Source organism: Balearica regulorum, chromosome 9 (genome assembly GCF_011004875.1).
Source record: "Balearica regulorum gibbericeps isolate bBalReg1 chromosome 9, bBalReg1.pri, whole genome shotgun sequence".
NCBI lineage: Eukaryota > Metazoa > Chordata > Aves > Gruiformes > Gruidae > Balearica > Balearica regulorum.
In genome coordinates this window covers 306,436-323,874 of record NC_046192.1, presented here as the reverse complement: position 1 = coordinate 323,874, position 17,439 = coordinate 306,436, and the positions used below count along the sequence as shown (strand labels likewise).

The 17,439-nt window shown below is 43.9% G+C and overlaps 1 protein-coding gene across 2 annotated transcripts; it reads right to left on the bottom strand.

Moving 5' to 3' along the window:
- On the bottom strand, positions 1 to 17,019 carry PPP1R7 (protein phosphatase 1 regulatory subunit 7). Of its 2 annotated transcripts, XM_075760621.1 has the most exons (11): positions 16,875 to 16,981; positions 16,124 to 16,201; positions 15,831 to 15,953; positions 11,516 to 11,571; positions 10,468 to 10,533; positions 9,709 to 9,839; positions 8,660 to 8,822; positions 5,122 to 5,238; positions 4,030 to 4,134; positions 2,995 to 3,081; positions 1 to 380 (listed from the first exon to the last, which is right to left on the bottom strand). In XM_075760621.1, exons 2-11 carry the CDS (start codon positions 16,164 to 16,166, stop codon positions 204 to 206), a joined length of 1,068 nt encoding a protein of 355 aa, XP_075616736.1. In that variant the 5' UTR covers positions 16,167 to 16,201; positions 16,875 to 16,981; the 3' UTR covers positions 1 to 203. The 2 variants fall into 2 exon arrangements, with proteins under 2 accessions (XP_075616736.1, XP_075616737.1); XM_075760622.1 differs by lacking the exon at positions 16,124 to 16,201 and having other exon boundaries at positions 16,875 to 17,019.
- Between the last annotated feature and the right edge of the window lie 420 nt (positions 17,020 to 17,439).

Here is a 17,439-nt window from a genome sequence, read left to right as displayed (position 1 = left end):
TCTCTTGTGTTAAGATTTAATAATAATAACAACAACATTTCAAAAACAATGAGTGCATTTTACACAAGATCTGGTATTCAGTGCTTTTTGTTGACCGTTTGCTCTGTGTCGGTGTACTGAAGACCTGGGGAGTGGTAAGTGGATAAAAAACCCAGTTGGGACATTTCTCCAAGGAGGGCAGGAGAGAGCGGGCAGCAGGAGGTTCAGAATCGAACAAACGTGGCATCAATCTGCCGGACAGTCGGGAGGGCCAGCATGATTTTGCGCCGGTACTGGGGATCCTTTTGCAAGGGGTTTCGCTCCAGATACACAGTTTCCAAGTTCTTCGCTCCTTTCAGCTCATCCAGGTCACTCCAGCTCTCGACGAGATTATCGTTCATCTGCAGAGCACATACAGGCACGCTCAGTCAGACAGATAGTTGCAAGCTAAGCCTGGTTAGCAGGAGCCCCCGATGCTGCTCAGGATTACTACTACCCAGTGGCAGTAACTGTACAGTCCTCACGCACATTTAAGACCACCCTGTCTACCTGGTCCTTCTCCCCCAGAACCTCTGAGATGTGCTTTCCTGTCTCAGGTTCCAGCCTCGCTAACCACCTCCAACTTCCCCACACTGTCCTGGGTTGCCGGTCAAAGGCTTCACCTTTGGACAGCACATCCATTCCAACTAGTACGCTGGGAAAGACCCAGGGACAGTCTATACAGAGTGTCCCAGCCCACACATTGTTCATTTACGGGTTGGAAATCTTTATATCAAGATTTTCTTCCGCTGTAACATCTATCTTTACTTTCATGACTTCGTCAGAAATGTTAAAAAAGGTCCAAGCTGATCTGAAAAGTGACATTTTCCTCTCCCCTTTACATCACTTCCCCACAAAAACTGCTTCCACACTCCAGAGAAAGCGCCAAGCTCTCCGATTCAGGTTCTCCTCCCATCAGGCCGGGAGCTGCCTTGTTGCTGGCACTGCAAAGGAAGTCCCATGCAAGGGGATGAACGCTTCAACTGCCTGGCAAGGAAGCAAAGTGTGCAAGGTGGCCATGTGCTGTCCAACCCACAGACTTCAGCCACCCTTTGGTTTTGGATACAGAGGCAGTTACTACAGCAATAACACCTTTAAAAAAATTATTAAAAAAATAAAAATCAATGGGTTGGCTCTGGGCCTCCTCAACAACTGTTCCTCACATCAGACACCCAGGGTAAACTGTGTTAAAGTGGGAAAAAGCCAGGAGGGCGTTTTCCAGATTCAGCCAACCTATCTTGGCCAATGCTCTGCTTTGACAAAGGACTCTGTAAAGGCACCAGAGTTTTTGCAAAGGAACTGCAGGGAGGTTAGGATCTTCCCTTTACTTTCTGTAAAACAAGCGGAAACAGCTGTGCAACGCCTTCTTCTATAAACAGAGCAACAGCAAAGATGAAGACTGGAGGAAATTGCAAAGGATCGTGACAGGTCCCACACCAGCCACACTGCACTGTCTCATTTTTACTGCTCAAAAGATGCCATGTTAATCGGGCTTCTCAGCTACTGTTAGTTAAAGGGCTCCTTACAGAATAGGCACGGCCAGATAACACCACTAACCATCTGCTATGCCACACTGCAAGACGAGGAAAACAGTCCAAGCAGATCCTGGACTCCAGACTCTAGCTTGGTTTCATTTGCAGCTGCTTTCCACTCCTTTTATCCCAGCCTCTGCCCAAGAGTTTAAGTCACTGAACTCCAAGGGAGAGACATTAAGCAGCACAACTCATTCTCAGCCTTGACATGCAGAAACTCTACACGAGCTAAAGCACAGGCCAACTCATCCACATCTGCTGCTTTTTTGCCCCCAAACATGAGCAGATTTGTAACACACGCCCTCCCGTATGGCAGGGTACTGATGTTTCCTGACCAGACTTGTGTGTGACACAGGGCTTCGTTATTTAGAGTGCCAGAAAGAAACAGAAGCAACCCATAACAGTTATCTGCCTCATAGGAACAGAAGTAAACTAGAAGACAGTTTCATTTTCTTCATATTTAAGACATGAACACATTGACTCTGCTCTAAACAAGCACTGTGCTCCGGTGCGGTGGTGAGACAGTACCAGGTTCCCCATTACACTGTCATGCTCACTTAAAGAAACATGAGATCTGCAAAAATAGGACACAGTATGGCTGTTTCATAACCATCACAAGCGTGAAGGCAAGCCCGATTTCCTAGGTAGAGACAGGCTCGTTAACCGCTAAGCAAAGCCCTGCAAAAAAAATTTTAAGCTCAACTCTTTCCTTAGGGGAAACCATCATACTCTACCCACACAGACTGTCAAGATCTTCATAGAATCATAGATGGCTTGGGTCCTCAAAGCCCATCCAGTCCCACTGCCCTGCCATGGGCAGGGACACCCTCCACTAGCCCAGGTTGCCCAAAGCCCCATCCAACCTGGCCTTGAACACTGCCAGGGAGCCAGGGGCAGCCACAGCTTCTCTGGGCACCCTCTGCCAGGGCCTCACCACCCTCACAGGGAAGAATTTCTGCCTCACATCCCATCTCCATCTCCCCTCTTTGTGTTTAAACCCATTAACCCGTATCCTGTCACTCCCTGCCCTTGGCACCAGCCCCTCTCCAGCTTTCCTGGAGCCCCTGCAGGGACTGGAAGGGGCTCTAAGGTCTCCCTGCAGCCTTCTCTTCTCCAGGCTGAACCACCCCAACTCTCTCATCCTGAGGTCTCCATAGCAGAGGTGCTCCAGCCCTCGGATCATCTCCGTGGCCTCCTCTGGACTCGCTCCAACAGCTCCGTGTCCTTCTTGTCCTGGGGACCCCCGAGCTGGACGCAGCACTGCAGGGGGGTCTCACCAGAGCGGAGCAGAGGGGCAGAATCCCCTCCCTCAATGCTGGTCACCAGAACAGGAAGACTTCCCTCCAAGACATACACATATGCCACCGTCCCACTGCTCCCCGTCAGAAGGGTTTCTTTCACCATTGTACAGACATTTTGGGGAACAGCTCCAGCCTGTGCTTACCCAGAATTCCTGCAGCTCTGTTAGGTGACTGATATTTTCAATCTTCTTGATTCTGTTGGATGCAATGTCCAGCATTGTGAGTTTGTTCTAGACAAGCAAACACAAATACATTAGACTGGATTTCCTTGCATCTTCTCTGTCCCACTTTTTTCAAGCCCAGAGTTGGAAACTGTCAGAAGCAAAGAGACATTATTACCAGCTGCTTACAGGCAGCTCAAGAACTCTCACTGCCTAAATATAGCACGGAAAACTGTTTTTAATTAAGCTGGGTTACTGACCTCCCAGAAGCCATGCAACAAAAATGAAAGCAATTACTGGCCGGATGGCAACCGCCAGCCAAGGGCTCCTAAAAAGTGAACTTTTCGTGTAATACATTAAGAAGGGGAATCCGTTAAAAATCAGATCATAAGCGTCATCTCGAGCAGCAGAGTTGAACAAGCTTTTTGCAGCAGGAAACAAGAGGATTAGAAAAAGGGGTTTTTTCCTGCCTTGCACATAGCCAACTAAGCTCCAGATTGTCTCCGCTCTCTGACAATGCCACCTACTGTTGGGTGAGAATGAAAATGCTACAAGCTTCTGGAAAATCAATCCTATCCAGAAATTTAGAAATGTATACTGACATGAAGGGAAGCTACAGCTTGTCTCTCTTACTCCCAGCTCCAGCTGTTGTCCAGTTGAAAAGAACTCACGGATATCTACAGGGTTCTGTCTGAACGGCTGCAGCAGAGACAGCCAGCTGTGGCCATCAGTCTTTCCATCACTGAAGATCAGCCAGGCTGCTGCACTAACCACATCTTGTGCTTCCCCTCCTCAGGTCACAAAAACAATTCTACTCCAGAAGATCTGGAGGAGCTTCACCCATGCAAGATATTTTAATCTAACAAATACTGGGATCTTTGTGGTTTTTTCAAGAGACTCAGGACTCCATACGGAACTAGGGAAGCTGAGGAACAAAAACTTCCAGAAAAGCACAGCCAGTAACGGCAGCAGCTTAGGGCAACAATTCTGTCACACAGTTAGCAAGAGCCTGCTCACATTGTTCTCCAGTCCCTCGATGACTTCGATGCCATTGTGGCTGAGGTACAACTCACGCAAATTCACCAAGCTCTGCAGCCCCTCAATCTTGGTCAGACGGTTATTCTGAAAGTGCAAGAGCAGTTTAAGTCCACTCTAAACAAACCAAAACCCAAGCGAATCACTGGAGAAAAAGCATTTCTCTGAAGTATGGATAGGAAGGGGAAACTGTCTGCTTGGGTCCACATTGATCTCATGAGCTCAGCTCATTTGATCTCTGTACCACTGGACACAAGGAAGTTCCATGGGAGCCAGAGTCTCTAAATTTAGTAGAATCAGACTCTGACCTTCCCATCAAAAGTTGTAGCCTGAAAGTTTTCCACTTTGTGTCTTTAGAAACAACGGGCCTATGCACTAACAGCATTCGTTTTGTAGGTTTTTTAATGGAATGGTCAGAAGGGAAGTTACAACACTTCAATCCCAATATGCTCCACTGTACATAACTCTTTACGTCCTACAGAATTACGATGCATACAGCTACTACAACATGTAGCGAGTACGCCCTTCTTACCAACAGCTGTAAGACATACTAGAATGCACTAGCAGTGTCATATGGATGAGAAGGAGACTCAACAAAAGAAATTAGTCGAGTACCTTTTATTCCCCTTTTTAAAGAGGAAGAAACTTTCCATAAGCTCATCGTGGACAGATTTCATTTAGCACGGGCTTGTTTACTTTTCTTCCCTCTTCAGGAAGAATGTAGTGACACTGAGCCCACTGCCATGATGACAGCTTCCCTGGCGTAACTCATTTGATGTTACTGTAATATATTAGGAAACGGTATTTCAGGAAGGAAATGGGGGATAACATTAATTTCCTGTTCTCTCTTCCATACAAACCAAACATTTGTTTTAGCATTTTATCAGTGTCTGTCAATCTCACTTAGTAGGAAAAGATGAGAAAAGACAGCCCAGAGAATCTCACACGTTCTTCCAGTACAGGAGTTTGACTCAAACACTGAAGATCTGCTGGTTCAGAAGAGCTTATAAATTACAAGGTGGTTCACGTAACCAAGGCTGTCCAAAACTTATCAGTACAAAGCAGAATCAATACCTGTATACTGAGTACAGTCAAGTTTGTCAGTGCATCCAAGTTCTGGAGCTTGGTGATTTTATTCTTTCCAAGGAACAGACTGTCAAGATTAGCCAAGGCGTCGATGTTTTCAATTGCCTGCAAAATGACCAAAGGAGACAGCGTTATTGTTGTGAAGCAAAACTCCAACCTATGATGCATTTTACAGCCTTGACCCACGGAGCTGCACTCCTGAGAAACACAAGCCTGCCGGTTCCACAACACAATTCCTCCCCTGTGACCCAAGAGCTGAGTAAGTGCAGGACTTTGTGCAGTGACGGTGAACCTCAGCCCATGTGACAGCTGGCTTGTGGCACCACTATTCACTGATTTTCATCGCTTCATCCCAGCTGTTGTCTCCACTGTCCAGGCAGCAAGAGCAGAGAATGAAAAGGCCCAGGGAGCACCGAAAGTGACATTCCCTGGGCCATAAGGTATATCCAAGGGCAAGAGATACTCATGAGGCAAGAGAAATCTGACACTAGTGAACGGCAAGAGAATCTGGGAGGAGAAAATACAATTTGCACATTTAGTCCTGACCATCAGTGACTGCATAAGACAGTCAGAGGCAAGCTGTTTAGCTTCTCTGCATAACAGTTTCTCTGTCATAAGCAAGGTTAACTCTCATTGGTGTATGTGTTAATGTATTTACTCGCTATATATTCATGCTACTGGCAGAACACACGCATAACAATTTAAGTGACATGCATGTTTTAAATATACATGCTACTGGCAGAACATATACACTGTATCAGTTTAAGTCCTGAGCTCAGCCTTCAGTGGGAGAAAATAAGGATCTCCGTGAGGCATCAAGAAGAACCATATTCTTTCTTTACAAAGGAAAGGGACACCAGAAAGCACAAATAGAGGAGAAAAAAAAACGCAAGAAAAGGGGAAAAGGGTTGGTTTAGAAAAGGCTCCTGTAAACAGTAGGAAAGAAAACATAATGGTTTTTTTCAGGGGAAAGCCTCTCAATTGAAAAAAAAAAAAGGTGCCGTCAGAAGAGACAAGAATTTTAAAAACAGACTTCAGCTCACAGAAGAATAGTAATATGGATATAGATACACACAGCTGCGCCCAAGTACCTTGTGACATCTCAGCTTTTTCACATCCTTCTTCCCAGGCAGAGTTTCAGAGACTAGTAGTGCTGGTGAGACAGGCTACTGAGTCCTAGCACCACTTACGATTACTCTGTGCATGTGTGTGTGTGCACGTTTACCCATGTGTGTACAAAGGAAGAGGAACATGGACACAAACACACACACAATGAATTTATAGATACACTCTGGAAAGGAAAGAAGCTTTTCAACCTCTGTCCCACAATTGCCAACAGATTAAACATGAGGTGTTTATCAGCTCAGATTTGGATCCCCCCTCCTTCTAGCCTGTGCACTTACCCCTGTTCTGACCTTGCAAGAAAATGACAGATTTGTTGCTCATTGGTAACTCCCCCAGCCCTCAGGAGGAAATACTTGTGACTCTGAGGATACTGAGAAGAAACAGTCAGGGGGAAAAAAAAAAAAACCTACTTAAAGCTATAAAAAAGCCACACTTAAGTGAGAGTATAAAACAGATGGACACAAGCAGAAAAAAACTAAGGAACAAATAAAGAAATGTTTGCTAGTAGTTGCCTCAGTCCAGCTTTGGGGAAAAAAGCATGAAAATGCATCAGCTCAAGCATAAAGTTCTGCTTTCCCACCATTCATACAAAAGGAACAGAACTACAAGTGCTTAGTAAGTCAGGACCGACTCCAGGGTCGCTGCACTCCAAAAGGTTAGAGTGTGCAGCAAAATTACTAAGACAGAACTGCTGCAGAAGCTTTAATGCACAGGGGATGAGTCTATCGGAACAGGCTTTTACCTAAAGAGTTCAGGATATGCCCACCTGTAAAGCACCTAGCCAACAGAAAACTATTAAAAGTTCTAGGTGCCCCCAAATAGCATGAGATGTATTTCTTCACGCCTAGCCTAGGCACAGGTTACTCCAGTAAAGCAATTAGAAGCACAGAGCAGTGCTGTTTGAAGAAGTCAGAATAGAATTAACACATAAACAGAAAAAAACGCTAAAAATAAAGTAATTGAAGAAGCTTGTGTTACCCATATGGTGATAACTTTGGGGGTTTTGGTCAGTTTGTTTTGTGTTTGATGCACAGGCTCAACACTAAGAAAACACACATAAATGTAACCTAATTGTTTAAAAGATATTCTTTGGCTTGACAAGTATCAATTCAGGAATCTAGCTGGATTTATTTTTTTTTTCCCCAGAAGGTAATGATGCTTAGATATGGAATACAGTATAGCTTTGCTTAACTCAGCTTTTGAAATGCTTTTGAAATGTAAGGATCAGTGTGCTTAGCCTGTTATGTTTCTGAATAAAGGACAGCGCATCTCTAATTCGTGTTCCCCCAACCTACGCAAACTCTAAGATTCCTGATCACTCATCTGATCTGCTGATGTTCTCACACTCTAGATTTATCTCCCTAAGTAATTTCATCTCCAAAGTAGAAATTCCTTTGGATGGAAAAGAATTCAGTCCAGTTTAGCTTTAGGAGCAAAATAAATTTTTTCCAGTTCACAAAAGCAGTCTTAATTTCTGCCTTAAAAGGTTGTTTCTAAGAGCTGAAGTTTCCTTCCTATCTAGAAAGAGAAGTGTGCTTCCACAAGGTCTGAAATACAGAGGACAAATAGTTATTTTCTTACTTTGCTCTTTCAGCATAACAAGCAATTTTTCAGAGATTGTAAATGGGGAGCACTAACTTAGACAATTTTCAGATTGGAATGCACTGATGTGTTACAAGTATTTTCTAAAACGTATATGATTGAAAAGGCTTCTAAAAATTAATAGTTTATTTTGCATGTTGCGAGTCTTGTGTCACCTGTTACACCACTTCTCTTACACACTAGGCATAATGCAGAAAAGCATTCCTTAAGGACAGGAGAGACTACTCAGAACTGCTTCCCTTTAAGTGACACAGATTTTAAATCACCTAAATTGAAAAGGTCACAAACTGCACAATAAACCAAAAAAGTAACTGGCAGTACAGTATCAGTTTTTTGAGGCACTTCAGAACAAAGCCTCAAGAAAATTCTTTTCCTGAGTGAGACTGATGTAGCAGGTTGTCAATTACACATACAAATCAAACTAGAATTAAATTTGCATTCAATAGGTTTTATCATCACAGCACCGGCCTCTAGGAAGAAAAGAGAAAGCAATAATTGCTAGTTTTGATAAGCTTGGCTCTAGCAGGATGAAACCGTCATCTGCAAAAGGCAATACACAGGGGATGCATGAGTTCGCTAAAGAGAGAAATTCATAAATAGTAATTTAGTAGCCAGGCATTACATGCATACATAATTAAAGGATCCAGCATGCACAGCAATAAGCAATTACACAGTAAATGACTGGAACAAGAAAAACAAAATTGCAAGTAAAAGCCAATGAAGTACACTTTCAGAAAAGGCTAATGCCAAGCCAAAGAGCTCAAAATTCTCCAGCTAACGTCTTGCAGAGCAAGCCTACCCGAATTCGATTGGATCCCAACTCTAACATCTGGAGCATCTGCAAGTTGCTCAAATTCTCAATTTTGCTGATTTTGTTGTTGACAAGGAAGAGTTTTTTAAGTTGGGTAAGCCGATCTAGTCCTTCAATGTGTCGCAGAACATTAAAGGAGATGTCCAGGATCCTGAGGTGAAACAAAAAAAAGGTCTCTTCAGTCCATCAGACATGGATGATTCTGGAAGAGGAACTTGTAAATTGGTGGGGAACCTCACTATCTGCAGAGATCGAGCACTTTACTAGGCCTTGAAGCCAGAGACATAAATATAATTTATTTTTATCAGAAATTACAATAAATTTAATTTTCAAAATACTTCTATAGTGTGTCAGGGAAAAATAGAGAAAAAAAACCTGTCGCATGCAGAAGACAGTCATCATTTTGCCCAGCCGTGGAGCTCCCACTGTGGGAGGAGGCCAATCTTCAGTACTGTATATTCCTCGGGAAAGGGATGTGCCTACAAGATCTGCCTCTGACAGGACAACATCAAGGCCTCCCATAAGCATGAAGCAGTTATGGCTGCGGGAAGTACGTCAGTCCTCCTCGCCCCAGTGGAAAGAGTTTTGTAACGTATCTCCAGAGTGATCACAGACAAGTGCCAGAAACTGGGAAGAGTGCTACTCCTTCCCTAACACCCCCCCAAAAAAGTCCTAATCTCACCTGAAATCTCTTTGTCATTTTTCTGCAGGAATAAAAACCTGTTATATGGAGCTCTTGCTACGAAGAGCAAGGGGCGCCTGAGCACTTCCGCACCTGATGGAAGCTGCAACCACCTAACATTCTCGCTGCCTCATACAGCACACATTTCATTTCCAGCTGACTGTGAGCCTCAGGGTAATGAAGCTAGTTTACTGCACAGGTTAAATACCAACGGAGAACAGACATTATCCTTCACAGAGCGCCCAAACAAATCAAGAGAAAAGACTGGGTGATAAACACTGGAATAAATACAGCATGAGTAACTGTGAGTGGCAAACCACCCTCAGCCTAATCCTGGTGATTCCCCTGGACTCACTCAAGTTCCACCAGAGACTCCAAATTCTCGATCTTCCGGATTTGATTGTCATAGAGATCCAGTTCCCGCAAGGTCTGCAATTGCTCCAGGTTCTCAATGCACTTAATCAAGTTCTGACGGAGACATAGAGTCTAATAGTTGGGGAGAAGTTTAAAAACAAACAGAAAAATGGGTATGAATGACAGCACGTAAAGTCTTTTGGCACACAGACAATGAGGTTTTGGGGTTTTTCCCCCATTGGGTTTTGTTGTTTGGTTGGTTGGGTTTGTTTTAATAGAATCTTTTCTTGTTTTATTCCAACTCTACAGAAGGAAATCTTTTTACCACAAAGATAGTCAGGCACTAGAACAGCAGCCCAGAGGGGCTATGTAATCTCCATCCTTGCAAATACTCAAGAGCTTGACTGGAGAAGGCCTTAAGCAACATGCTTTAACTGGACCTGCTTTGAGCAGGGTTTACTAAAGACCTCCAGAGGTCCTTTCCAATCTACATTATTCTATGTTAAGCCTGCTTTGCAAGTACAGAATGTATCTTCTAGGATGAGCCCTGATGCATTGTCGCTCATCCACTTCCAAAACCAACTTGCAAATTTTTATGACTACTTGACAAATGGGTAAACACTACCTCCTTCAGTTAAACATGAAGTGACCTCACTAGGATCTCAGCCAAAAAAGATGACTCCTGTATCTGTCCTCTTAAAGGTTAGACATGCAAAACCTGCAGCTCCAAGAAGCATTCTCTATTGCTCAAGACTGTTACCTTCACTTTCTTGAGCACCTCAAATCCTTCGATCTTCCCAATTCGGAAATGATTCAAGTCAACATCCTGAAAAAGAAATGGAAGGATTCAGCAGTTGTTTCAAAACACTCTTCCAAGACCAGCCTGGTAATTTGTTCTAAGGAAAATTATAGTCTCACAAAATGTGTGGCTGATTAAAACATCCCTTCAAAGAGCCTGCGAAAATTGGGTTTGGCACATGATTTTGCCACCAAAGGTGAAGCGTGTGGCCTAAGTTTGTCAACTGCAAACACAGTATCTGCGAAAGGGCAACAGCCCTTTCCTGACTCTGAGCATTGTTTCGCCAAAATTAGAAATCTTTTGCAGTAAATTCTGAATTTACTGAGATAGACAAATTCTGCTGTCTAGCACAAATAAAGCATTGCATAAAATTCTCTTACCCACTTAGCTAGGGCTTAATCGGAACACACCTTGCTATTTCCAGTTCCAGGCCTCAGATGAACAGGAACCACTGATAGTTCAAATAATCTGGTGGTTCTGCGAACATTAACTCTGCACTGGCAATCAGCTGATGCACTTCACATCTCTGCTGTCCAGCCCCAGATGTTCTAGTTTGGCAGGTCAGTCGATCGAAGAGAAATAGAGCACTTCACCACCCAAACTCAAAAACTCTCTGGCTAACAGGCTCACGAGGCTGCCGATGCCAAGGCACAAGGCCAGTGAAGTACCTGTGCCTATTACAAATCACAGGTCTGACAGCAGCAAGCAGTTCATTAAAGATATTCTCACAAAAGCTTGTAGCCTGCCAATAATGCTTACAGCATAGCCCCACTTTCAGTGCCTGCATGCTTAATTTAAAATTCTAAATTAGTAATAAAATGTTTCAGCAAGTGATCAAGAACAAAACACCTCTACATCTAGTTTAAAGGCTCTGAATCAATTCCAGGGAAGATCACGATAGCCAGCACCTTCAGAAGAGTTAGATCTTTTAACCAGGTTTCAATACTTGCCTTTGCCTACGTTTTCTTCCCGCTGTATAAAGCCCGTAAGGGCAAAAATCTGCCTTTACCTCAGCTTCTGGGTCCAGGCTAATTGTCTCCATGTCCACTGGTGTCTCTGCTTCTTCTGCAGGAGAAGCAAATACATGATAAACCTCTGCTACCTGATAGCTAGAGGCAAGATTACAATGGCTAACACCCAGAGAGACAAAGGGAGCAAATGCTCCTCAGAAGAAGAAATACATGAGATGCACAGTTCGGATATTCTGCTGCATTACAAATACACTTCACCTATTTGGCCTTCATCATGACAGCTAGTTGTGGGGGGGAAAAAAAAAAAAAAAAGATTTCTTAACAACAGAATTTCATGCCTGGATGCAAAACACAGAAAGAATAGCACCTTCCCCAGCCTGCCTGTGCAGCTGCTGAATAATGCTGGGTTAAGACTGATCTGGGCAGGATTCCTTTTCTTTACACTTAGGGCCATCACCCCTCTAATGATACACCATCCAAAGTGCCTATGCTCCTCCAACAGCCTCATACAACATCGCCCAGAAGGAATCTAAACTGTCTCCTCATAGTGCCAGGGATGACCAAGCATCTCAACAATCCCACTCTTCAGCTTTTCTTTCATAAATACTGCCAGTTTATGTCAATGTTGTGCACACTTTTGCACGGATCTCCCTTCTTTTGTTTGACTGAACTCACTAATATGCTAGAAAACATTGTTTATCACACTGCATACACATTCTTGGGAAATGTCTTTATAGCTCTGGAAGACAGCCCAACATTTGCTGTGCTTCTATCATAGCACAAGAGGGAGCAAAGTTTACTGGATTATTCATGCTGAATAATTCACGTCTGATTCCCATTTGTTGAAGACAGTGTGCTGGTTGCACCAATTTCCAAGAAAGTCTAATTCAACTTTGCAAAATAGCATACAACACACAATCCCTTTCCAATTCATGTGTGTAGCTTTTGTATGTACCTCCAAAAAACCAAGGAACTGTAACTACAGTCAAATCCCGAAGGCTTTGTATTAGCTCCTGCATTACTGTATGCAAGCTCATTCCACTAACCCAGAAGCAATGACTATTTTTATAGCCCACCATGGCTACAACATCCTTGTAAATGCCAGATGCTCCCCACACTTAAGAAGTGTTTTTCCTACTGTTGCTTGGCATTGTAAGTAGTACTGTAAGGCTGAACAGTAGAAGCATTACATTATTTAATACTGCCATCAAACTCCAAGGTTTTGATAGCTCCACACACCATCAACTACCTTGCTGTAGTTGAGTTACTGCTCTTGCCTGGACATTCAAACACGAAAGAGCACTAACTGAACTGACTCCCAGAAGTTAAGAAAAAAGGAATCCTCTGTCCCTCATCTTTTAATATTCTTTATAGCATAAATTAGCAGGGAGCATAAAGTATATTTTGGTGATGTGAAATGAGCTGGTAGGCCTGGTGACATCGAGCGGTGGTATAGAAATGCCACTAAAACTGACACGCACACATATGCCTGCCGGTGTTCTAGCAGTTGGCAACACTTTAATTTTCTTATTTTTCTTCCAGATCAGGAGCTATGCACTTCAGCAGGGGAGTGCGATACCCTACCTGCTGCTACCAAGGCTGCATCTCTTTGACCTACTTCTTAGGGTGCAAAGGGCTGCCAGCACAAAGTGCTCCAAGCCAAACAAGCACCCTAGCTGAATTTACAGACAACAAGAACGCAGTCCAAGTTTGGAACAACAGTTATTTGAGATATCACACAAAACCCCAAACTATTCCTCTTGTATTAAGTGGTACTTGCAGTAAGTTAGCACTCATGGTGAAGGAAATTCTCCTTTTGAGATTTTAAAGTTGTCCAACAGTAAAGCCAGTCATGCACTCAGAAAAAAAAATAAAAATCCTTCAACCAAAAATAAAATTCAAGTCAAAAAAACCCTTCAACCTTGTTTGGCTGTCAGGCTTCTCTAAATTAAATGTTTCATAACAGCACCCATTACAGACCATTTATACACGTTGGGTTTTGGCAATGTGTTAAATACTCTGTTCTGCGATCTGTCAAAGGGTAGCTCAGAGTGAAGGAACTTCAACACAAGAACATCCCCTCCTCATTTTTTTGCCATATGGCTTTGAGTGACCAGTCCTGGTAAAACCACTGTGGGGAAAAAACCACGCAAGTCCAAAGGTGCAAAACCAAATCAGACAGGATACATGTATTGGATTCCCTGAAATAAAAGCAATTTAAAACTGAACACAGAGGTACTAGCATTTATGTAATCAGGCCAACTCTCATAAACTTTATGTACTGCGTATAAAACATTCTCCTTATAGCAGTCTGAGATATGTGTACTGATAACACTGATAAATCAGTATTGGTATGAGAAGGTTAAAGTACATTTCCTCTCAAAGAAGAGAAACAAAAATGGTTCTAGCAAATTTACAGTCCTATAAATTGTCAACAAACGTTTTATTTATGAACCAAAGGGACATAAAACACCCTAAAGCGACCCTTCTACAATCACTTTACAAACAGAACTGTAATTTCAGCTGCATGCAGTAAGTATGGAAACAGCGCTTTAGTCCACAATTTTTTATGCAGCAGGTTTCTCAAGGGGAAAAAAACATTGCTCTGGCAGTGAAGTTACTTAAGCAAATTTTTCTGTAACCCATGCCTGCGAGCTACGCAGCTTTGCAGATGTAGGAAAAAACCACGACATTCAGGAAACCCAAATTCCGCAGTACGGAACTGTAGTTACTGAGTTACATAAGTTCACAGTACCGCAAGCATTTAACGCAACTAAAAGCCTAACTACACTTTTTAACTGCATATGCACGAGAAGTATTATAAATAGCTAAGTTATAAGCTTCCTATACAGAGGCACTGTTCCTCAGAGAATTAGCTAAATGATAAATTTGAAATTTCAGCTGCTTGAGCTCTTTCTATTTATGATCTTCTGTGAAAAATATGTAAAACACTTCATTTTCCTTTCAGCTAAGAAACTCAAAAGCTGGCTGTGGAAGCTAACTCAAATGTTCCAAAATTATTCCTCTGCTTGGTCTCTGCCCTAGTAGAAGTTTTCTGAATCCTAACGGTTTGGAAGAAGAAGCAGTAACCATACAGTCATTACATTAAATAGTATCCAATGTAATTCAGCCACCAAGTCTGAATGCGTTTTTCTCACTTTCATTGGAATAAAAGTACGTCACTTGAAGTATTTCCTCTAATACTAGAATTCCTGGGGGAACAACATACAAAACACAACCTCAAACACACAGCTAAATCACATTAGCTGAACAAACAACGTCACATGCATGCAAAGGAAAATTGTGACCAACTGATTCACCTGGTTTTATTGATCGCATAGTGCTTGGGAAGTACAATTTGTAAGGTGTGCTCTTACACTTTTACTGACATCACAGCAGCATTTTTTAATTAATAAATATATGGGGTTTTATGATCAACAATTAATTATACTGAGATAGAGTTCATTTGCAATTAAGGAGATGAGATTTAAAATTCTCACAATAATTTACTAGCTTGGAAAATACTTCTGCAAATTCTAATGGGCAAGATTAAGATTGGGAGGGATCTACAGTAGATACACAGTCAAAAGGGATTAAAATTTGCTGCAGAAAATTTGCTGTATTATTTTACTTCCATTTCCAGACCAACAATAATCACATCTCTCTCAAACAGATGCTATTACATCCCAGATTGTTAGCTAGCACCAAAAGCCCAGACAATATTGACACACAGGGTCTTCAGAAATGGACCTCCTCTGATAAGTTCTAGGCAAGCTACTGAAGAGAAACCCTTCCATCCAACACACACAGGCTAAAAAAGAACATTGGGTAGAAATGTTGACAGACTAATACACACAGTAAAAACAGTAGCAGAGAGACAGCTTCCTTCAATCTATCTAGAAATAGTCGTCTTTGCCTTCCAAAGGAATCTGGCAACTCTTCAGGTAAAAACCTACATACACTTAAGCAGAATTATAAAAAGCTCTTGCTGTTTATTTCTAATAAACATTTCTAGCATCCTTCCACAGAAAGTTACTATGTTTACACACACACAAAAGTATGAATAAAGGTGTTTTGCATTTTGATGTTAAAGATTTCAGACCAAAATGTGCACGGATGGATAAATAAATAAGGAAGAAAAAAAAAAAGGTGTAATATCAGTGGTTCCATAACAAGAAGGCAGTTTTATTTTAGCAATGACAACACTATCATTTATTTCTTTTTAAAGAAGATTGCTCTAGGGCAGATTCACGTTGTTAATTAACGCTGATACAACCATCACATAGCCACAAGGAACACAAAGGACCGATAGACGTACGCTACCATACACGATCATTTCGGCTGGCAAGGTACCTGCGGAGTTCTCGCCATTCTGCTCGTCTCTCAGGCTCTGCTGACTGAGGTCTGTTACTAAGCGAACTGCTTGCTTCCTCCCTTCTTCATCTCCCGACTCCTCCGATTCAATCCGCTTATCAACTGCATAAGATACATAATAACAGAATTAGGCTATTTTCAGCAGTGGGGTGGGGGGGAGAATAAGTAGCAAGCAGATATAATAACCAGGATTCACATATACCACTATGCAGTTAGTAGAAAACCTAAGTTAACTAAATGAAAGGTTTAGTCTTAAATAAAAGGCCTCTTACCCCTTGTTTCTACTTTGATTTTGGATGCACTTTTTCCTCCCATCACATCTTCCTAAAACCAACAATCTGGGAAGAAGACTGGAGGAAAAAGGAAATTTCTTAGATCAATGAAGTGCAATTCCAAAGATTACGGAGATGGAATTAGAACTATAATTACATTTTAAAAGCTTTTAGAAAAAAATCAGTATTGTGTACAATAGTACCAATGACATGAAGAAGCAAAGGCATTTAAAAAAAAAAATCCCTGCAGATAAAAGCAACCATCTCCCCAGCACAAGCTGCGAGATCCCTTCACTGTTTAACCAGCCACAACTCTGGCGGCCACCCTGGCCCTGGGGACCTGAAACTCCTCGCTCCTCCTCGGCCCCCCCATTTGCTCTCATTTCACGGGTCGAGTGAGGAAAAGCAACACCATGCCAGGGAATTTCCTTCTTATCTTTATTTTTTACGTCACGGTCACCTCCACAAACCCACTTCTTCCACCTCTCGCGCGTGGACCCCCAGGGAGGCGGCAGACATCACGCCACGCCCCAGGGAACGCATCCCCGGCCCGGCGGCCAGCCAGAGCCCCGTGTCCCCCCCCGGGCAGTCGCCCTCGGAATGGACGCCCGCGGGCTGCCCGGCCGCGGAGGGCCCGCAAGCCCCACCGCGCGCGGCTGGCAGCCGACCCGCCGAGAGGCGATGCCCGAGCGACGGGCCGTCCCGACCCCCTCAGCGGCCGCGGCCGTGCCGGCCCCCAGCAGGTTCTCACCCTCCATCATCTCCTGCTGTCCCTCTCCGCTCTCCGCCGCCATATTGCTTCTCCTCCCACCGCCCCCTTCCGGAAACCGCCTCAACGGCCCTCGCAGCCAATCAGAACCCACCGCTGGCGCCGCGCCGCAGCCAATCACCCCTGCATGTGGTGCGCCGAGAGGGCGGGACAGCGCCCCGGCCGTCGGCCTCCCGCGCGCATGCGCGTCGGCCCGTGCCCCGCGGCCTCCTGGGAGTTGTAGTTCGCTGCGGACAGGGCGGGAAACGGTCGTAGCGCCGGGTGCTGCTCAGCGGTTGGGGACCTGCTCCCTCCCCACCAGCGCCTCGAACCAGCTGCTTTCGGTCTGGCCCTTCCGTCTACAAATTCTTCGGAGGATTGCTGTCATTCTGCGGAGGGACCTTCCACCTCCTGAGCGGGGATCCCAGGGAAGGTCGACCGGGCTGCTGGGGTCGGCATCGTCTGTGGTGGCAGCGGTGGCGGCGGCGGGGGAAGGAGAGCCTGAAGGGACCCGCAGATTCCCTCACTCCGGATCAAATTTGCCTCCTCCTCCCGCGCCGCCGCCCCA

Excerpts from the sequence above, each read along its gene's own strand:
- PPP1R7 (XM_075760622.1), bottom strand. The coding sequence starts at position 16,917 with ATGGCGGCGGAGAGCGGAGAGGGACAGCAGGAGATGATGGAGG. Across the intron at positions 3,082-4,029 it reads TCGAGGGACTGGAGAACAAT|AACAAACTCACAATGCTGGA; the intron begins GTGAGCAGGCTC and ends TTGCTTGTCTAG. Across the intron at positions 381-2,994 it reads CAGAGCTGCAGGAATTCTGG|ATGAACGATAATCTCGTCGA; the intron begins GTAAGCACAGGC and ends TGTGCTCTGCAG.